Source organism: Aptenodytes patagonicus, chromosome 1 (assembly GCF_965638725.1).
Source record: "Aptenodytes patagonicus chromosome 1, bAptPat1.pri.cur, whole genome shotgun sequence".
NCBI classification, from domain to species: domain Eukaryota; kingdom Metazoa; phylum Chordata; class Aves; order Sphenisciformes; family Spheniscidae; genus Aptenodytes; species Aptenodytes patagonicus.
Window position 1 is genome coordinate 70,722,105 of NC_134949.1, and position 19,103 is coordinate 70,741,207.

At 41.5% G+C, this 19,103-nt stretch overlaps 1 protein-coding gene across 12 annotated transcripts in view; it reads right to left on the reverse strand.

The window, feature by feature from the left end:
• MICAL3 (microtubule associated monooxygenase, calponin and LIM domain containing 3) overlaps positions 1–19,103 on the reverse strand; it is a 165,789-nt gene that overhangs the window by 26,099 nt on the left and 120,587 nt on the right. For 7 of the 12 annotated variants that reach the window (XM_076341695.1, XM_076341647.1, XM_076341666.1 and 4 more), the window contains 8 exons: positions 18,292–18,381; positions 14,993–15,130; positions 12,406–12,468; positions 9,115–9,219; positions 8,357–8,488; positions 7,862–7,953; positions 4,389–6,264; positions 3,351–3,445 (listed from right to left, as the gene is read on the reverse strand). In XM_076341695.1, coding sequence (XP_076197810.1) covers positions 3,351–3,445; positions 4,389–6,264; positions 7,862–7,953; positions 8,357–8,488; positions 9,115–9,219; positions 12,406–12,468; positions 14,993–15,130; positions 18,292–18,381 — 2,591 coding nt within the window. Of the gene's footprint in view, positions 1–3,350; positions 3,446–4,388; positions 6,265–7,861; positions 7,954–8,356; positions 8,489–9,114; positions 9,220–12,405; positions 12,469–14,992; positions 15,131–18,291; positions 18,382–19,103 lie in introns of those variants that run through there. The other 5 variants (XM_076341656.1, XM_076341724.1, XM_076341675.1 and 2 more) reach the window with 4 other exon arrangements.

Consider the following 19,103-nt stretch of genomic DNA (forward strand, 5'->3'; position numbering starts at 1 on the left):
CTCTGTCACACAACTCTCCATTTACAATCTGATTTACAGCCTCTCCTAGGAGTTGTGTTTATTTCATGGTTTTAAATTATCTCTACTTCATAGAAATTATCATTTGCATTTAACTAACATCATAAATCTTCCTCACTGCTTTGTGACAGGAGAAACACCAGATGGGCTTGGAGTGGGTTATGTGTCCTACAGTAATGGAATCTCCCTGTCTAGAAAGAGAGCCTCCAGAGAGCCTGAGGAGCTAAAATTATGAGAAGGAGGATGCAAGGAGGATGCAAGGAGGAGGCAAGGAGGAAAAAATCACTACCTTCTCTATCCAAGGACATTCTACGTTACCCTGTACCTGAAAATATGGCAAGTAAACTACTTGGGGTTTATAAGAGAGGTAAATTTCCCTTGTGTCATGAAGTACAGATGGCATTGTGCCATTCTGGGGGAACAGCCAGCATTTTGCATTTTCACATTCAATTAACTAAAAACAGTCACAAATGAAAAGCCGTAGAACAACTTCAGCATGTATGAAAACTTCAGTAAAAAGCAAGCTACCTGCGGTAGTAAAACGCACGTCTGATAAGAATACCACAATTGTACAGGAACAACGACAAACACACACACAATGACACACACCTATAAACACGAGACCCATGGGGCATTTACATTAGGAATTCTTTACAAGATGCTTCTCTTGAAAGACACTACATTAAACAACACCGAATTAATTCACTACTGATCACAAAGAACAGGCTAAACAGAGCAAGCTGTCTGGGAAGCAAGCTCACTACAATTACCAAAAAAGCAGCACAAGCAGAATTTCAGTTTAGAGAAGGGGTTCACATAAAAGTTATGTGGCACACAGGAAGTCAACTCTTACCCATAGTAAGTAGCAGGCAGTTTGTAACTCAAAAAATATAACCCCCACCCCAAATCAGTAGAAACCCAGTTTTGTCAGTCTCAAAATTCAGTTACATTTCTTTTGACAGCAAGGCATTCCAGTGTTTGCATGTACGTTCTACATCCTTGGACAGGATGCAATAAAACTAGGTAAGTGGAGTTCTCAGATTCCTTTCCTCTAAATAAATTCATTCTCAAAACTATTGTTTAGAAAATAGGCAAATGCTGAGCAAAAATTCTTAATGTAACTTCAGCAACAGCAAATGGAAGAGAACGAGACACCACCACCATACCCTTGGCAGAGCTGGTGAGATATTTTCAGTATTAGGATTCCAGGCATCTGTCACTGTCACCTATCCCCTCCAATGCTTAGTGATGAGATCTTTTTCTCTGCAAAAGCCATTTTAAATCAAAGTAGCTCAGCACAGAAAAAAAAGTGACCATCAAGGCATACCGAAGTCTGAAAACAAGCATGGACCTTACCGAAGCCCTGCTTCCTCCTGAAGGAGCTTACAAGGCAGAACAGTAACTCTGTAACTTTTACCTGAACCCCCCGTATTGCATATCTGTCCTCTGCTAGCCACAGGTACCTCATTCTTCTGCATCTCTTGGAAAATGAAAAATTTCTCATGAAACGCCTTGAGGGCATGCAAGGAGGAATGGAAGGGGGAGAGAAAAAAGGGAATAAAATAAAAACAAAATAATCTTCCTCTTAGAAGAGATCTAGATCAACTAGGGAGACAGATTAAAAAAAGAGGTAAGTAAATATAGAAAATTCCTACTTACTTCATCAACTCCTTCCACCAGCCTTAAATTCATTAGTTATTCTAATTCATTCCACTATATATACACATAGAAAGCGTTTCCTATGACACTTCAATTTGCAGTACTTCCATACCTTTGCCATCTGAGCCAAGTATCAACTAGATCCTGCCATTGGAGACTGATTTGTGCACACTGGATGACAGGTTTGAGACAGGAGGCACAGACCACCGTGTCTGTAACACTACTCTCTCAAATGGTCTCTTCTTTGTGAGTTTTTTTAACATGTGAACCAGGCACCACCACAAAGGGACAGGGGGGAATACATTTTTCATTCTTCAGTACCAGAAGAGCCTTAGCCTTCTGTGGGGGGTCAATGAAATCTCTACTTATTCCTCCAAACCTTGCAAACTCTGTCTATCAGAGCTTAGAAGCTCTCAGGAATAAAAGAAGGGCTCTTCCCCATTACTATGATGGACCAGTTCCTTACATTTTTCACTTATTTTTGTATTAATAGTGCCATCCTAAATTGAAATAAATAGTTTAAAAGCAACTAACTTTGGCACTTGGCTCTCACCATATATTTTCCACATATAAATACGTGCAAATAAACTAAATGTATTTTTCTCTCTGGGCTTTTATGGAGACCCACTGGTGTCTCCTCTGTCCTCCTCAGTAACTTCCTTAAAGCACCATTTAAAGTGAAATTATTTTGGCTAGAAAGCCGTTGGTATGTCTTACAATATGACATTATAGCCCTAGCTAGGGAAGGTTGGTGAGGAAGAAGAAACAGCTCTCTCAGAAGAAGCAGAGTTCATACCAGACCACACTGGAATGAGAACACCAGGCTAAGACCAACCCCTATATACTGGCATTTCATAGGGGCTCACAACTATGTATTTCAGCTTCACAGTTGTTATCTACACACACAGACATATGGAAATACTCAGCAACAGACTCTATGATCTTAAAGGTCTTTTTCAACCTAAATGATTCTATGATTCTAAGTTCTCAAAGAAAACAGGGTCAAAATGGAAGAAACAGCTGATGGCTCATCTTTTCTCCAAAAAGAGAAGGTACTAATTCAGACCGTACACATTCTCTTCTCCCAGGAAAAATAAGCAAACCTGCATGTGTTGCAAAACTGCAGCCTGTAGCTTACCTCTTAGTTGATGATCTGTCTTGACTATGTTCTTGATGTATGCAAAAGTACATTCCTGTCTGTAATTTGCTTGGAATTCTACCACTTCAATCTATCAAAGAGGCTGGTAAAACAGTATCCTAAAATCGGACCCTTACAAAAAGTGAGAACTATCTCATTGTTATCTTTTTGCAATAACATTAGAGCCAGTGAAATTTACTCTTCTGACACTAAATGTCTGTTTTCTGTAGATCATTGGCATGCTCACAACAGGGACAAAATTCACTATTCTGACTGTGATATTCGTTGTAAAGTAACGTCACAGTGAGACAACAGATCTTTCATATAACAACAGTGGGGAGTAGCTTGCAATTGTGAATCCAAGTGAAACCAACTTATTTTAGGCAGAACAGTCAGCCAACTTACAGGAAAGCCTGTTCCACAGAAGAAATAGTAAGAACAACAAAATTAATCATCCAGGTGTCTAATATGCTTCTCTGAGCCTGTGATCTGCACGATCCTAGATCCATCTAAAATGCATTTCCCATCTGCCTACCTCTCGCTTGGACTTCTGGGAGGAGCGTTCCAGAATATCGTCACTGGAGAGGTCGGAGTCCTCTGAGAAACTCAGGTGTTGACGGAGCTGCAAATCTGAGAAGCCAGGAATAAAAAGGGGAAGTTAGAGACGTGGTAACTATTCTTTCTGTAAAGATTTCAGAACTCAGTTGGTAAGTTGTTTGACTGAGCTTCAAAAACACTTAGTGCTTTTATCCCAGTCTCAGTTCTTTCGCCTGGGATTACAGAGTGATCAGAGAAGCACTGCTCCGCAAAACGATCAATGTTAGTTAGAAGCTTCATTCTAAGAGAGCAACACTTTCTGCAAACGCTGTTAAAAATAACGGTCATGATTCTCCCTTTGTACTGTATCAATGCTCTTACGATAGATACGTACTTGGATGACAGCAGCTGGCACTATTTTGGCTATTTGTACAAGGCCAGAGAAATGTAACATGTTTGCTTTCAATCACATTTATGGCTAACTTATTTACTGTATCACAAGTTGCCATTAAACACCTCTGCCTGCACCTGATGGCATGTGAGAGATTTACATGAGGCCACAGAATCCCCACTTCATAGATCAGCAGACAGTTGCCAGATCACTGAGAACACAGGAGTAACTGCATCTCCGCAGTCTTCAGCATCCATGCAGCCAGGTTGAAAGAAAGAGAACAGACCACCCAAGGAAAAGATGAGGATGAGATTTAAAATAGAGATGAAATGTCACAGACAACTGATTCCAACAAACGGTGCTTATTTCTCAAATCAGTCTAAGGCAGAAAACAGATGTGCCTTCTACATATCAAGAGTGAAGCTTTTATTTAAGGATCAATTTTTTTCAGTGGCATATCAACTAATTCTGTCAATACACAAACATACAATTCTAGTTGCTAGCACTTATCTTGATCTGCCCACTTGACACTGGGGAGCAGTGTCATTCAGCACAGTAGCTGAACGACAAAGCAACCCAAACTTACTTTCAAAGCTCCCTAGCTGTAGGAAAAGTATATGGTGCAGAGCCACATATCTATTATACCTGCAGCTGTAACCAATGGAGAAGCTTTGTGCTTGCCAGAATCCACAGTGGCACTACTTGAGGGAGTACTTGGGCAGGATTTGTCATCAGTCTTTTTCTTCTTGTCTTTCTTGTACCCAGAGAAAACAGACTTCCATAACGACCTAGGTTTTGTTGCTTCCTCTGTCCCACCACTAGATTTGTCGGAAAGCCTGCTGTCATTTTTGGATTTCTTCTCCTTTTTGTTCTTACGAGGGGAGAAGAGGGAAGTTCTTTTCTTACTCTTCCCACTGGAGCCTTCTGAAGAGGTGACAGACCCTTCAGGTCCAGCCACATCAGCAGCAGGAGTGGATAACTTCTCACTAGCAGCATCATGCTTTCGTGTGGATCCCTCTGCTATTTTCAAGGCCAGATGCTTTGGAGAGTCATAAAACAACTCTTTGGTCTTCAAGGGCATAGAAGATGCCTTTCGTGCCCTTGTGGTCCCAGCAGCAGCAGCTGCAGCCATCTCCATATCTTTCATCTTACACAACTGTTTAGCCATGGCATCACGCAGTGCTTGGCTCTTGACAGACTTCTCTCTGGCTCTCATTCTTTCTTCAGCAAGCTCCTTGGCCTCCACAGAAATTTCAGGCAACACTCTCTTCTTTTGGTTAACCCCTCCTTCCATTGAGGGTGGACCACCATTTTCTTTGACCAAGGGCAAAAGAAGTGGTTTCTCTGGCCTTGGCCTACTGGTAGGAGGTGTAAAGAACTTCTCATGAAGGCTTGAGTCCTCTGTCCTGTCATCATATGTGTCTTCTACATCATCAGCAAATGGAATCTCATCCACACTCTCTGCAAAAGACTTCCTCACGTCATCTTTTTTGGCCTGGGTTGACTCTTTGGCAGCAGAGGTCGGCTCGTGGCGTGGGGGAACAGGAGGTGTTGATGCTGGTGTTGGAGGTGACCTGGCTTCAACCTCATTCTGCCAGACCGCTTGATGCCTCTTTCTACGCAAAGTGGCTGGTTCTTCACCCTGAGGAGGTGGTGGTGGCGGACTTGATGGAGGAGTAAGCATGGTAGAGTCAGAAGTGTTGAAGCTCTGGCTAGCCATAGTTCTCATGTTAGATGAGCTCTCCTGAAGGCCAAGTCCAGAACTGCTGGATACATCTCTCCTTACTTCACTGGAACTCTTTAGCTCTTTTTCTGATGGAGATTTTGGAGTGAGCAGAGAAATCTGCTCGTTTTCTAACTTGGACAGTCCCTGTCTTCTTGGGGCAGGCTGGGGTTTCACAAGATGGATCCTTTCATCCCCTGAAACATTCTCACTATTAAAAGTCTTGAGAGGAGTTGTCTCAAGGGCAGATACAGTAAAGTTTGTCTCTAAGCGTTTGTTTCTGTCTACTGGAGTGAGCCCTAAGCTCCTCCGGATTTCAGCACTCTTCATCCAGAACTCTTCCACAAGGTTACTCCGTTTCAGGGCTTCTTCAGCAGTAGTAGGGCTCCCCAGTTTTTCCACCTCACTATCCTGACCCCTAAGGACCAGTTTGGCTAAAGGAGTAGATGTTAAGGCTGGGACAGGTTGGAAACATACTGGAGGCTCCACTGGGGATGGAATGGATGTTTCGGCAGAAGGCAAAGGCTGGGAACAGATAGGCATTTGAGCAGATATTGGGGATGAAGCCAATGTTGGTGCTGCTGGCTGAGACTCTGCTAGTGATGTAGGTGCAATGGCTTCTGGTGATGCAACTGGCTGGGATAGCACTGGAGATGGTGGCACCAAAGGGCTCTTAACTTTCCTGTCTTTGGGCATTTCATCCTTTGGTCCTTCTTCAAGAATGAAAGGCTCAGGAAAAAAGCGTGCCTCTGGAGATTTTATTGCATGGGATACTTCAGCCAGGGGATCTTTTACATCCTGCAAAAAATGAAAAAGGGAAATATTAATAGTCAGGGGGCACATCAGAATACTGTTCCATTTTTTTTGCTTTTAACAAAGTTAGCAATAAGGAAACCATCCAAGTATCAAAATACGAAAAAATCCACATGTGGCATCCCATTTGCAGGCCTGGAACATCACTTAGGGTTTCTCATCAGGTATGGTTCATTTTTCTGCCCCATTGTATAAACCATCCTTTGTAGATGACAACAAGGCAAATTTAATTTTTGGAAGAAAAAAACACTAAACTAAATTCCAAAAATCCATTTCTACTTTTCCTGCTTTCCCTTCGAATCTCCCAACTCTGTGTATTGTGGTGGTCCCTTACCTCAGACAGATTTGATGCAAGTCTCTCCAGCTCTCATCAATACACCACTTTCTGCTGGCTAGCATCTGCTGTAATGTTTTCTTAAAGCAAGGGGTGCTTTCTCTGTTAAGGGTAAATTAGGCTGCAATTCCCTTGACCCTTAATGGTCTGAGAAGTCTTGGTTTTCATTTCCTACATCCAGACTGCCATATTACTCAGTAGCACAATTCATGTTTTACACTTTAACCCTTTGGCAGTGGACTCCTGTTACTGAGTTCTGGTATTATTCTTTCCAATGACATCTTTTGCACCAGCTTTCTTTTGAATGCAGACAGTTTGGTTAAACTGACACTTGACCATCAGAGCATGAATCTCTCTATCTGTGTGCTTGTATGACACATATTAAACACCCAGGTCTTGAGTACTGCATTTAGGCACTGTCCTGATATAAACAATAACTATGCCTAACAGAATCTTTAGATGGTCCTGAAAAAAACCCCCTTAATTTTAATAGAAGGTGAATCTTGTCAGCAATTGCTGTCTGCAAACCAGCCTCATCCCATAAAGTGTCCATTGTAAAAGTAAACTAGTTTATGACAAAAGTCTCTAGGATAAAGTCTAATCTTTTAGTAATTCCTTAAAAACAAACACTTGGGAGGGAAAAATTTGAATTGAACATTTTAAGGATCATGTACATCCTGCTTTTACACACCAATAGCTGGAAACACTACAGTATGCTTGCATGCTGACTCCAGGGCTGACAGCATGACATGTCTCACTTCCTTAAGCTGAACTATGCTGTTTCTCTGGAATAAATAAGCACTGCTTTGGTTACTACTAATATAAATATAATTTTGAATTGCAACTGTACAAATCTGCTTCTGGTACAGAAAAGATAGCCAAACCAGGATAAACAGGAAACACCTTACTTATGGCTCCCCTCATGCATTATCTCTCTCTCTCTCTCTCTCTCTCTCTCTCTCGTTAACTGCACATTGAAATTAAAATAACCTATATAATTCTTTTTGGGGCTTTGTGATGGGAACTTGTGTGATTGTGCCAGAGCCACTACACTCTGAAGATAGGAAAGAAAGATAGTACATTATTTTGTAAGCCTAAATGAAGTCAGATTTCAAGAAGATCAACATAAATTATAGAGACAGGAAAGGAGGAAAGCCCACTGCTGTCAGTCCTCATTAATTTATCCAACAAACTGTTCTATTGAACTACAGGTAGTAAGTAGAAAACTTCAAAGATTTCCTTTCTTACCTCTGCTTGTTTTGCTTTGGGACTATCAACTGGAGACAGAGGAAGAACACTGTCACTAGATGACTGGATAGGGATGGATGGCTTGCATGGATCTAGGGAAAGCAAAAATGTTTCCAAAAAACACATGAGACTGCTAATAATCTATTTTTTTTATGTTACATACAGCAAGTAGTGACAAATTTCTCAGCTTTTTACAACTTGTAGATTGGACATCTGGAACATGGACAAAAATTTTTACATGTCAAAAATGGTACAAGCTTCTTAATGTAAAAACTTCTACAAGAAAAAGCAGTTACATGGGTTCTCACACTTTAGGAAGCTGTAATTAATGGATTCAGAACGTTCTTCTCAAAATGTTAACGCAAGCAACATACCTTGCCACTGAGAGTAGTCAGATGGTTCAAATCCAAGACTGTCTTCTCTTAAACCTAATAAATGTATAGACTATCTCAAATGCAATTACAATAATTCAAACACTGATGGGAAAGCTATTACCTTCTGTCACACTGCAAGAAGCACTTTCTGCTCCTTCTTCTTCATCTTCATCTTCAGAGACTTTTAGTTCTGGCTCTTCTACGCCACCCTGATGTAAGCGAAACTCCGCTTCTGCATCAGACGGGATGTCATCTGATCACAGATGGGACGGGGGAAAAAACCAAGAGATCTTGGATACAAGTCCATCAGGACATCTGTTTATTATTTAAAAATCTTTCATAATCCTTTCTTTCTATTCACATGGTGCTAATAATTTTCATAACCTGAACACTTAAATGTTTCACTCCTTTTTTTGTGTGCTAATTAGAGTCATTTAAGCAGTAAATGATGGACTATTAGTACAAATAACTAAACTAGTAATTGAAGTTATACCTTACCAGTTTTCTGAAAATTTTTCAATATTTTCTGGCATATGCAGTTAATTTTACACTAGCAATTTTTGGCATAATTTTGTGGACTTTTCACACATTTACTTCTATTTCTGTTATTCTACAGGATTAGTACTGAATATGGACACAAGACCAAGCCCTCTAGTTAGCAGATGGTGAGAAGACATGAGAAATTTATTCTATAACCCATAGCATTGAGGTTCTTCTGTTTCTTTTTGTCCTTCACTCCTGGCTCCTTCTTGACTATTTGAAACAAACTCCTACATCGCTAAAAATAAGATCAGGTTTAAGTACCCTCACACAAAGTATTTTCTGCCAATACAATTCTGTACATATAACAGGTTTAAATGATGCACGGTGGTACCCTACCGTCATCCAGCTCTGCACCCGTGTCTCCTTCTTCACCTGCCTGCCCTTCTGTGTCTGCAGGCTCTGTGCCCAGCTCATCCTCCACATCATTATCCTCACATGGAGCTAAAATATATTCAAATATTGAGGAAAAAAAGAAAAGAAAAGAAAAAAACCTATACAGTGAAAAGGTTCTACACTGAACTGTACCAACAGTTTATAGTGGAGATATTTATTAATTACTGCCAAAACAAGAAATCCTGAAATGTGTCACCTGGAAAGACATCTATGGTGAAATGATACTTCCAGACTCCAACGAATCAAGGAACGCCTGCCCTTGGGGAGTCTCCAAGGCATTTGCAGTGAAAGCAGCCAGGGCTTTTCTGAGCAACAGGCCTTGTGAAAAATTAAACAAGAAGGGGACCGGGAAGACATCAAACCAGAAAAAAGTTTACTGTTCTTCCAGCAAGATTACTTTTTTTTCTTCCAGCAAGATTACTTTTTTTTCTTTACCACACCAGAACAGTCACCACCACTTTATAGCATACGTGTATTAGGTGAAAACTGAAATCTCACAATGTACCACAACTGTTCGGCTTTTGAGAGTGTAAGTCAGAGACAGAGTCTAGCTCTGGGCTTGATCATTATTACATCTGGAAACTGTTTAACTCTGTGCAGCTATAGTAGTCTTTGGTAAAAGGGTCTAAGAGACTTGATATGCTGTACAAGTAACTAGGTCACAAATTAATTGAGATATTTTAAAGTAAATAAAAAGATATATTCAAACCTTTCTTTTCTGTTACAGATCATAATTTGATTTGCTGGGTCAAAATAAAGAAAAGATTCTTGAATTTATAACTCTGAAAAGGGCATTTGACATTACTACTTGCGGCAGGATTTAATTACAGGAGGAGAGACAAGACCAAACTGTGGGGTCTAAATTTCATTATTAAATGATACTTTTTTAAAAAACCTAAACCGTATGACACCTTGTCCCATCTCTAGTGCTATGGATGATTTGCTTAATATTTTATTTGTTAAGCGTTTTCATAAAATGTAATGTAAATATAAAAAAAGAAGCAAGCACTTCCAGGTTTTTTTCCACAGTAGAGTCAGTCAACTACATTTTTAGATTTGTGCAGTGAGTTAGCATCATGTTCAACAACATGCAGACATTTAACTCTGTTGTATATCCTATTGCAAATGCATACACAGTCAGCATGTATTATTATGTACAACATTTGCAAATTATACTTATAGAATATGGTCCTATAACGATGATAACAGATATATTTATAACCTTCTTGGTTGCACCTATACCAGTAAACTAAGCGGTGCAAGTCACTAGACCTGAATGCATACAGTGTCATACTGTCACCTTTAGGAGGGCTCCTGGCATGACTCCCAGCAGTTAGTTCCCATGGTAGGGCTAGAGGCTGTTTCCAACAGGCAGTCCGGATGCAACTGCCCGATTCTGGGGAAAAAAGTTTAGCCATGTGGGAGTGAATCATGCTGTGCCAGCTTTCTCCTGAGTCAGAGAGTAGGCCCTGATCCTTTTTGTTTACTATTGACGATGTGGCTTTTGGAACCATTTATATGCTAGCATTGCTAATTAAGACAATCTTGAAAACAAACCAACCCTCCCTAAAATTGAGGTCTTGCAGCCTCTCCTCTTTCTCTAATACAGGTTTTTGCTTATTTCAAAACACAGCCTTCAGTGGGTGGTTTGTTTTCTTCCTTCAACCTGAGAATTTCTCTTTTTCCATGCTTTTCCCCTCTGCAGTATTAAGACAAACATATCAGCTAGTTTATTTTCTGTCAACTACTGTGAAAAGGCAGTTACACTTACGTGTGATAAAGCACTGGCCTATTCCTTCATGAAGCTTATAAAAATCCAGAGTCCTACAGATGTCAAGCGTAGGGGACAATCATATGCCAAAAGCTGGACTACCCACAGGGGCATTTACAAATCTAGTGAACAAAACCAAACTGTGTCCCAGTCTGTTGCTTAGGTATGCGGTAGCTTATGTTATTTTGGAAATAATGATGTCATGGGATGGTTTTATGGTAGCAGCAAATGTGAGTAATCTTAATCAAAACTTGCAAAATGTAACTGATATTAGGAATATCTGATACCACTATGTGTATGTATGATTTCAGATCCAGAAACCATGAACTGACATGACACACATAGGGAGTGTTGGAGAGAGAGGAGAAAATCAATTCTTAGGTTGGTACACAAAACTCAACAGAAGATTACAGATGCATAGATAAGTAACAACTTGGTGCAAGAGTGGATCCCATTTTGAGGGACATGGAGAGCTTGCAGGTGGCTGGTTACATTATACATATACTGTGCATATACGTATACGCAGTTAGGATAAGGAGCAAGAGGCCAAAAGCTGTCACACAATAACTCAGAAGCTACACACTATAGCAGCCAGAAACTGGGATCAGCACTTCATATCAGCTAGCAGCCGTGAGCAGACTGCATCTGTGCAGACATCTTGTAAACACTGCTGCCTTGCCAAAGCAGCAGCAGAAGCAAAGTTTTATAGGCAAGCTAGCTATTTTGATGTGCCAAAGCAACTTAGCTGTAGTCCAACTACCTAGCCACAAACTACTGCTGTTCCACTGATTTAGATACCTTCACCGCTTTACACAAATTTACTCCCTTACTCTAATCCCAGAATCTTCATGCTCATTGGTTTTATAATAGAGCTTAGAGGACCACATAAAAAAAGCAGCTGAGCTCTACAATCCTTCAACTTTTCTGAGGCTTTCCTAAATAACGTGAACCCCAAGTCAAAAGAGACACAGCCATCGCTATTCCTAAAGATCCCAGCTTCAACCTTAGCCTTCTTTCTTCACCAGATAACTAGAGTTTGCAGTTGCTAGAGAACTGCAATTGCTTTAAGCACACTCTGTCACTTAATCTTTCGACTGCGAGAAAGCCCCATGTTCTTTTAGTCAAGGAGCTAGGGGAAGAATAACTGGTCCAATCTTCAGTCTACAAAGCAAATCAAAGCACTCAACTAGATTCCTCCTTTTACTTTGTTACACCCACGTTAACCTCTCTGTTTGGCCTGCCTTCAGAAGGGTTACAACAAATGTCGAGTTCATGCAAGAATGGACTGTCTGAGCAAGGCGTGCATGCACACTCCCCCTTCCGCCCTCCCTCCACGTCCAGTCATGCAGTAGCGACAGGGCTGTAAGTTCCAGGGTTAAAGTACCAGCTCAGCTGCTGAAGGCATGGAGAAGAGACGGGCAGGGTTATTGTGCATTGGAATACATAGAACATCACCAAACTACCTCCAGGGACCGTCTCCAGCCACGCCTGTACCGCCTCATGGCGTACGGAGGGAAGGTCGGATGCTGAATTTAAAAAACAATAAATTGTAAGAAATCAAAATTAGACCATCAGTAAGCGTCTAAAACAGAAGAGTGACAAAGGGAAATTTTTCAGTGGCAAATACAGGAATAAAACCTATGAGATGTTAAAGAACTGATTCCAGGCTTGGGATTTAAATCGAGGTAACATACAAATGTCAGGGGCCTAATCTTCCTTTAGGATCTGTAATGTTAGAGGAAATACGGATGGCACAGTGAGGAAAACACCGCGTCTGACCAGCAGGTTGCTGCTGCTGTGCTCCACTTGAAACTCTGCAGAGGAGGGAAACTAAGAGATGAAAGAGCTGAGCAACGAGAGAGAGGCGGTCATAACAGGCATCCCAGAACCTTTGCTGCCCAGGTGCGAATGCCAGACGAAGAAGAGCGCCCAAAGCAGAATGAGAGGGGCTTCTGTGTACCGTCACGCTATCCCAGGCTTTCACATCAAACCCTATCGCCGCTGCTACTGATGGGCTCTCCAAACACCTCTTATCACAGAATACAGCTCAGCCAGGAACAAATTTGTCTATTGAACTCAGGTTGAAAACTTATAGTGTATCCGTAAGTACTTATTGGTGACAGCCCTTTAAAAAAGCAAACTGCTGATACGCCTGCACACACGTGTACTGTATGACAAAGTAATTGAAGCAGCTAATCTATTGATCAGGATTGTCCTAGTTTGCCCCAGTTTTAGGGGAAGGAAAGGAAATACAGCCTTCTTCCCCAAAGGAAGTTGGAAAGACCACAAAATCAATTTTGGAAGGATCATCTTTTGCTGGCAGCTGTACCAATACACTATGGAAAAGTAGGAATTATAAAACACAAATTAAAAGAAAAATTTGGAAGGTGTAGTGATATAGACCCTCAGCAGAAGCTAAAGTAACCTTAATTGTAGTAAGCTTAAGAAACTGTGTTAACATTTTTTACTTAGCATTTTAAACGTTAAGCAACTACTCTAGCAATACTGAATGTTACAGACAGTTGAACACAGCCTATTTCTGTGGTTGCAGTGGGAAGGAAATATCCATCTCTTATTTGTAAGGAGCAGATTTCACATCAGAAAATCCTAGCGCATTCTACAAACTGCAATTATAAGCATAGCCAAACTGATCTGGAACTGTGTATCAAGTTGGACCAGGATTGAAAAAAAAAATCCCCAAACATCTAGAACTATGAGGAAAAGATAATTATCTGAAATGGAATATGATCAGGCAACATGAGGTAAAGCCCTAGGCTTTTCTAATAGAGATCAGTCATCAACTTAATTTCACATTTGCTGTAAAAGACACCCCTTCCCACAGCATGCATACTTCCTCTACAATTCTGGAACAATGGCTACAGACTCTGAGAGAAGACCACTACTCACCAACTGCATGGTTAACACTTATTAAGCCTAGGCTTCTGCACAGGTAAAGCACCTATGACATACCTTAAGACTATCTGTACTTAAAGGGAGCTTATAAAAAAGACGGCGGCAAACTTTTTAGCAGGGCCTGTTGCAACAGGACAAGGGGGAATGGCTTTAAACTAAAAGGGGGTAGATTTAGACTAGATATAAGGAAGAAATTTTTTATGCTGAGGGTGGTGAAACACTGGCACAGGTTGCCCAGAGAGGTGGTGGATGCCCCATCCCTGGAAACATTCAAGGTCAGGTTGGACGGGGCTCTGAGCAACCTGATCTAGTTGAAGATGTGCCTGCTGACGGCAGGGGGGTTGGACTAGCTGACCTTTAGAGGTCCCTTCCAACCCAAACTATTCTATGAGTCTATGACATGCTGTAATATAGTCCTTGAATAAGGTCAGCAGGGACTGCTGGAGGGTGCTTACAAGAGAGCTAGACTATTGACATTTTCCCCCTCCAAAGTTTTCCTTTAAGTAACTGGCAACTCACAAAGGTCACAGCTCACTTTAAAAAACAGATATACTGTCAAATCTTAAACACAGGGAGTCAAAACCACCACTGATCAGATTTGCAAGCCCTTTGAACCCCATCATTCCCTACTAATACCAGATGCAGTTACACACTTTGAAAAGCAGCAGCAGAGAAATACACTCAATACAGAAGCTGACCCTGTTCAATCTTTGCTGTAGTAGTTACACAAGATAGCCCTTCAGCTTTCCCTAAAGAGGTGTAGAGTCCTCACTGCCACAAAAAGCACATGACAGCTTCTATTACTATCTCTAAAGTCCGTCACTGAGGGCTGATTGCCAGCACTATCAAATCATGTATGTAGTGAGGAAAACTGGTGTGGAGTCAAAGCAGCCAGACAAACGGGTCAGAAGAAGTCACACCACCACGGAGCTGAGAAAGCAGTCATTTTAAGTAGACATTGACCTGAAAAGCAAAATGTTTAACCAAGTGTAATTTCAGTGTAATTTGAAAGCAGTTCCTTTCAATCACTGCTGCCCCTGCTGAAGTACACTGCTCTTGAAGGGCACAGAAGCAACAAAGTTAAACAGCTGCAACCGTGATCCAGGAATTGACAGTGTGGGGCTTGGGGGAGATTACCTCTGGAGGTGGAGGACTTTGAAGTTGGGACCATTTTTTCCTCCTCCTCTTTTTCACGGATGTGTGTCCAGTGAACATCTGCCAGGATCTCCAGAGGATCAACCGGATTTACAATCTGCTGCAGGCTAAGGTTTCCAGCTAGCAGGAGGAGGGCATGGCATACCAGGTTGTAGGCAGGGTGTATGAAGGACACGGAGGAAAAGATGGGAGAACAGTGGAAAGAAAGGTAACACATCATAGGAAAGGAAATGAGAAAAGAAGAAAAGAAAACATTACTGGCTAAGATCAGTTTGCAAGACAGACAGAAAAAGCTCAGCACTGTGTGTGCACGCATACACCAATACAGCACTCCTCATACTTCCCATCAAAGCTGAATAATGCCATTCCAAAGGCAGAGAGATGCTATTAAAAACATCATTGTAGATTATCTCTATTGCAAGCAGTTTCGCTGAAATGAAAGACATTCTCTGGGTGTCCAACAGTATGTGGTATGTAAATACCAATTTAGCAGAAATTTCCAGCTCCTTCAGCCTATTACATGATGAGTGTTGCCAAAGACATCTGGCTGTTAAAGGCAAGGGACAATCTGCATTGTAGTTTGATGCACCAAAACAAAAGGTCTTTCATTCCCTACTATTGGGTTAAGCACTCCTTTCTATGCTGGGTACATACTTCTTTGTGAATTAAATTACCTGATGGATCTCAGTTTCGTTTGTGTGTGTGTGTGTGTGCGCACGTGTGCGCATGCACACAGGGGCACACCCTTACTTTAGCACTTAAAACACTACTTTGTTTACTCCTGCTCTTTTGTACTGAATTGTTCGAAAGGTAGAATTTTTTTTCTGAAGAACAACAGCATTTTCATTATGACCTAACAGCGCCCCCACCTCCCCAGAAGGGACTTCCTGTTGCACAAATGAGTTTGTTTAAAAGAAATTGCATTACTCCTCAATTACCTGCCTACACAAAGCTCAGCTACTTATGGAGTGTCAAAGGGAACAATGGGCACCTGAAGCAACTGATAAGCAACTTGTTTAACCACTGCAGAATACCCACCTTGGGAGCATCTACCCGGAGGTGAGTATTATATTCACAGACCCCGTCTCTATTGCTATCTGCTATGGGACTATAGCTTAGGTTTTATTTACCCATAATAAAATAACTCATTCTATGGGGGACAGGTGTTCAGCGTCTGCAGAAGTGGTCTTCAAAAGCAAATGACTCGTCCTGAAAGGAAAATGCCCACTTACTTTATAAAGTAGGAAGTCAATTTTCACAACAGCTGGATTACCACTGAGTAGGGCAAAACACAGTTTCAGCAGTTTAGAACCTCAAAAGCAGTTAGATTTTCATATGGTGCACTAGTGTTTGAAGGAAACAAGAAACATTAGCAGTATTTAGAGGTTGCACTCATTATTTCCTGCTGTCTTATTTTAACGAAGTTCCTCTCTCCTGGCCATGTTTTCCCCAGACATGACGAAGTGTTTGGGACTTCCGTTTCAGGAATTACTATGTGTGAGATTTGGCATTAAAACTGCAGAAGAAACAGACAAAAGGAACTGCAGGAAGGACAGACTCGCCAGCTGGTTATTAAAGGGGAAAAGGGTTCAGACACACAAACTCAAATGCAGAGCAGGATTCACAATTTAGCCAAGTATTTAGCAGTTTTATGTCTCTGTCACCTCATCAGAGAGTTTTCGTATCAATTAGCACAACCACATGGTCTGCCAGAGCTACTGGACATCCTGCAGGGACAGGAACCTGGGCTTTTCTCACTCCGTACCAAAGCACTTGCATGCAGGCCCCAAGATGAGTAGAGTTAGCGTTTGCATTGCCACACAAAATTTTGTGTTAAAAGGTTTAGGTTTGCCAGCAATGGCTGAGAAGTATATAGTCACTCAGCAAGGCTCGGAAAGAGCAGGTCCCACATGATCTGCATGTTTTAAAATGGATTTATCTGGGATTTAGACCAGTGTAACATACACACCTTCAGTTACTCCACAAGTCTCTAGACAGAGGCCTGAGCCTGTCCTGATTAGGACATGGGTCCTTCTCACCTTTTCCAGTAAATAAATAGCAGCACAGCCAGCCGTGAAGGACTGCTGCTTGGCTAACAGGCAAACCTAACATTTCCTCGAGGTCTAAATGGTTGAGAATTTCAAATGACACCTAGTGTAGCCTTCCCTCAAGGCTGCCTGCTAAGCTTTGCAGGAAGCTGGACATTAATTGCACTTACATTTGGAAAGGTACCTTTCCCCTCCAGTTCCACCGTAGCACCTACTAGCACTTTATAAGAAGCGGGCAGTCTCAATATTGAACTTGTAATGGAATGAGAAGCCACCCACAAATCAACTCCTTAGGAGCCACGCCTAAAGCACACTAGCCACTGCAACAGGGGGAACTTCTTCAGTTACGCTCTTCAGCCATCTTACTAATACTTCTCATTTGTACCATCAGAAAAGTTAAACTGGAAAAAATTAAAACACCACTTCCTTTTTTTTTTCTTAAAAAAAAAAAAGTCAGAAGCTAAGCTACAGTTGTTACAACCATAAGCTGCAAAATATGCAGTCTGACAACTGCATATGCCCTCTTACCTGCAGGAAGGCACTTGGATTTTCCTCTTATGTATTCTGTCTCTAATGAACCACATTGAGGGAATAAAGGATTAACAAGCTATTAGGACCAAGTGCTTCAAAAAAACCAACCATCAGAAATAAACTGCAAGAGAACGTATCATGGAAAATAACACAACCAGTTAGATTGGAATGTCAGATTAATTTTATGCCCATTATATGACTGACTGAAAAATCTTGAGGGACCGCCGCAGCTTGATTAGCTTCCCCCACAGACTCTCCCCACAGACAGACACTCACAAAGGACAACAACAACAAAAAAATGCAAGTTTGCTGACACAGGCAATCTAAAGGCAGTACTTCTGATGTGCCCCATGTGTCTGACATATTGCACAGGTGCAATTAGTCTGTGTGTATGGAACAAATCTGAAACTCCTAAATATGTGGGGGTCACTGTTCATACACATTACAGTAGCAAATTGTCCAGGCTTTCTAAATATCCTGAGGTACTTGGCAGCTTTATCTTTTTCCTATAACCAGTGACAATGTCAGACCTGATACATGGCACTTGGACCAGGAGATGAAGATAACAACAGCTACCAAATCAGTTTTTAGGGAGCTGGTAAAGCAATTAAATAAAACACAGAAACTTCTCATGTGGGACCTGCTCTTTAAAACATTCCCCCCTCCTTTGGGGAAATGGAAGTGGAGATGGTATACGGGTACCTTTAAATGTACCCGTGTCCTCTTCATTTGAGAGACGTTGAAGCCAGAGGCCTTGCTGCAGCTCTCTCTCCCAAGGGCAATACTCCCCCTCTACAGCAGAGGGAACCACACATCCATATATAACACCAGACACGCGTGTACACACACAAGCAATGGAGAGAGAAAGAGAGAAAGGACAGAATCAGAAAGAGAGACTGTCTGGAAATCCAGCACTCCTGCATGTACTCCCGCTGTATTCAAAGTGTCTGACAGGAAAACTGCTTGAATGAAACAACATCCATCCCAGAACACCATGGCTTAGCAGACTAAAACACACAATATGCATGTTACCATACTTAAAAAGCAGTCTTGACTTCCACAGACTTCAGTTAAGGAGATACAGCTCCTACGTTGAAAAAGTAGCCAAGCAGCCTGCTGAGCTCATCAACAAAACTGCCATTAAGACTCAAAAAACTGGACCTCTGCTTGCATTAGGCAGCCAAAGACCTTTACGAAGAAGCTCTTTGGAGTCTATTAGTCTTCACAAAAAGGAAATGTGAGTACAAAGACAATGACAAGATCAGCAAGAAATTTGGCATGGTGGTGAAACACTGAAGACATGTCTATTCTTAGCACAAACTTTTGCGTTTTGACGACTGAGACAAACATGGGGGAAGGAGTCTTTCCCTAAGATTTTCCATGGAAATCCCTCAGAGTTAAAATGGCAACCACCTGAACTCCCTGGTTTTGCAAGGCCATCTTTTAACTAAGGAGAGCTACAAGCAGCTGCTTCTCGGATGCCCTGATGACAGTTACAGGGCACTACCCCTTAG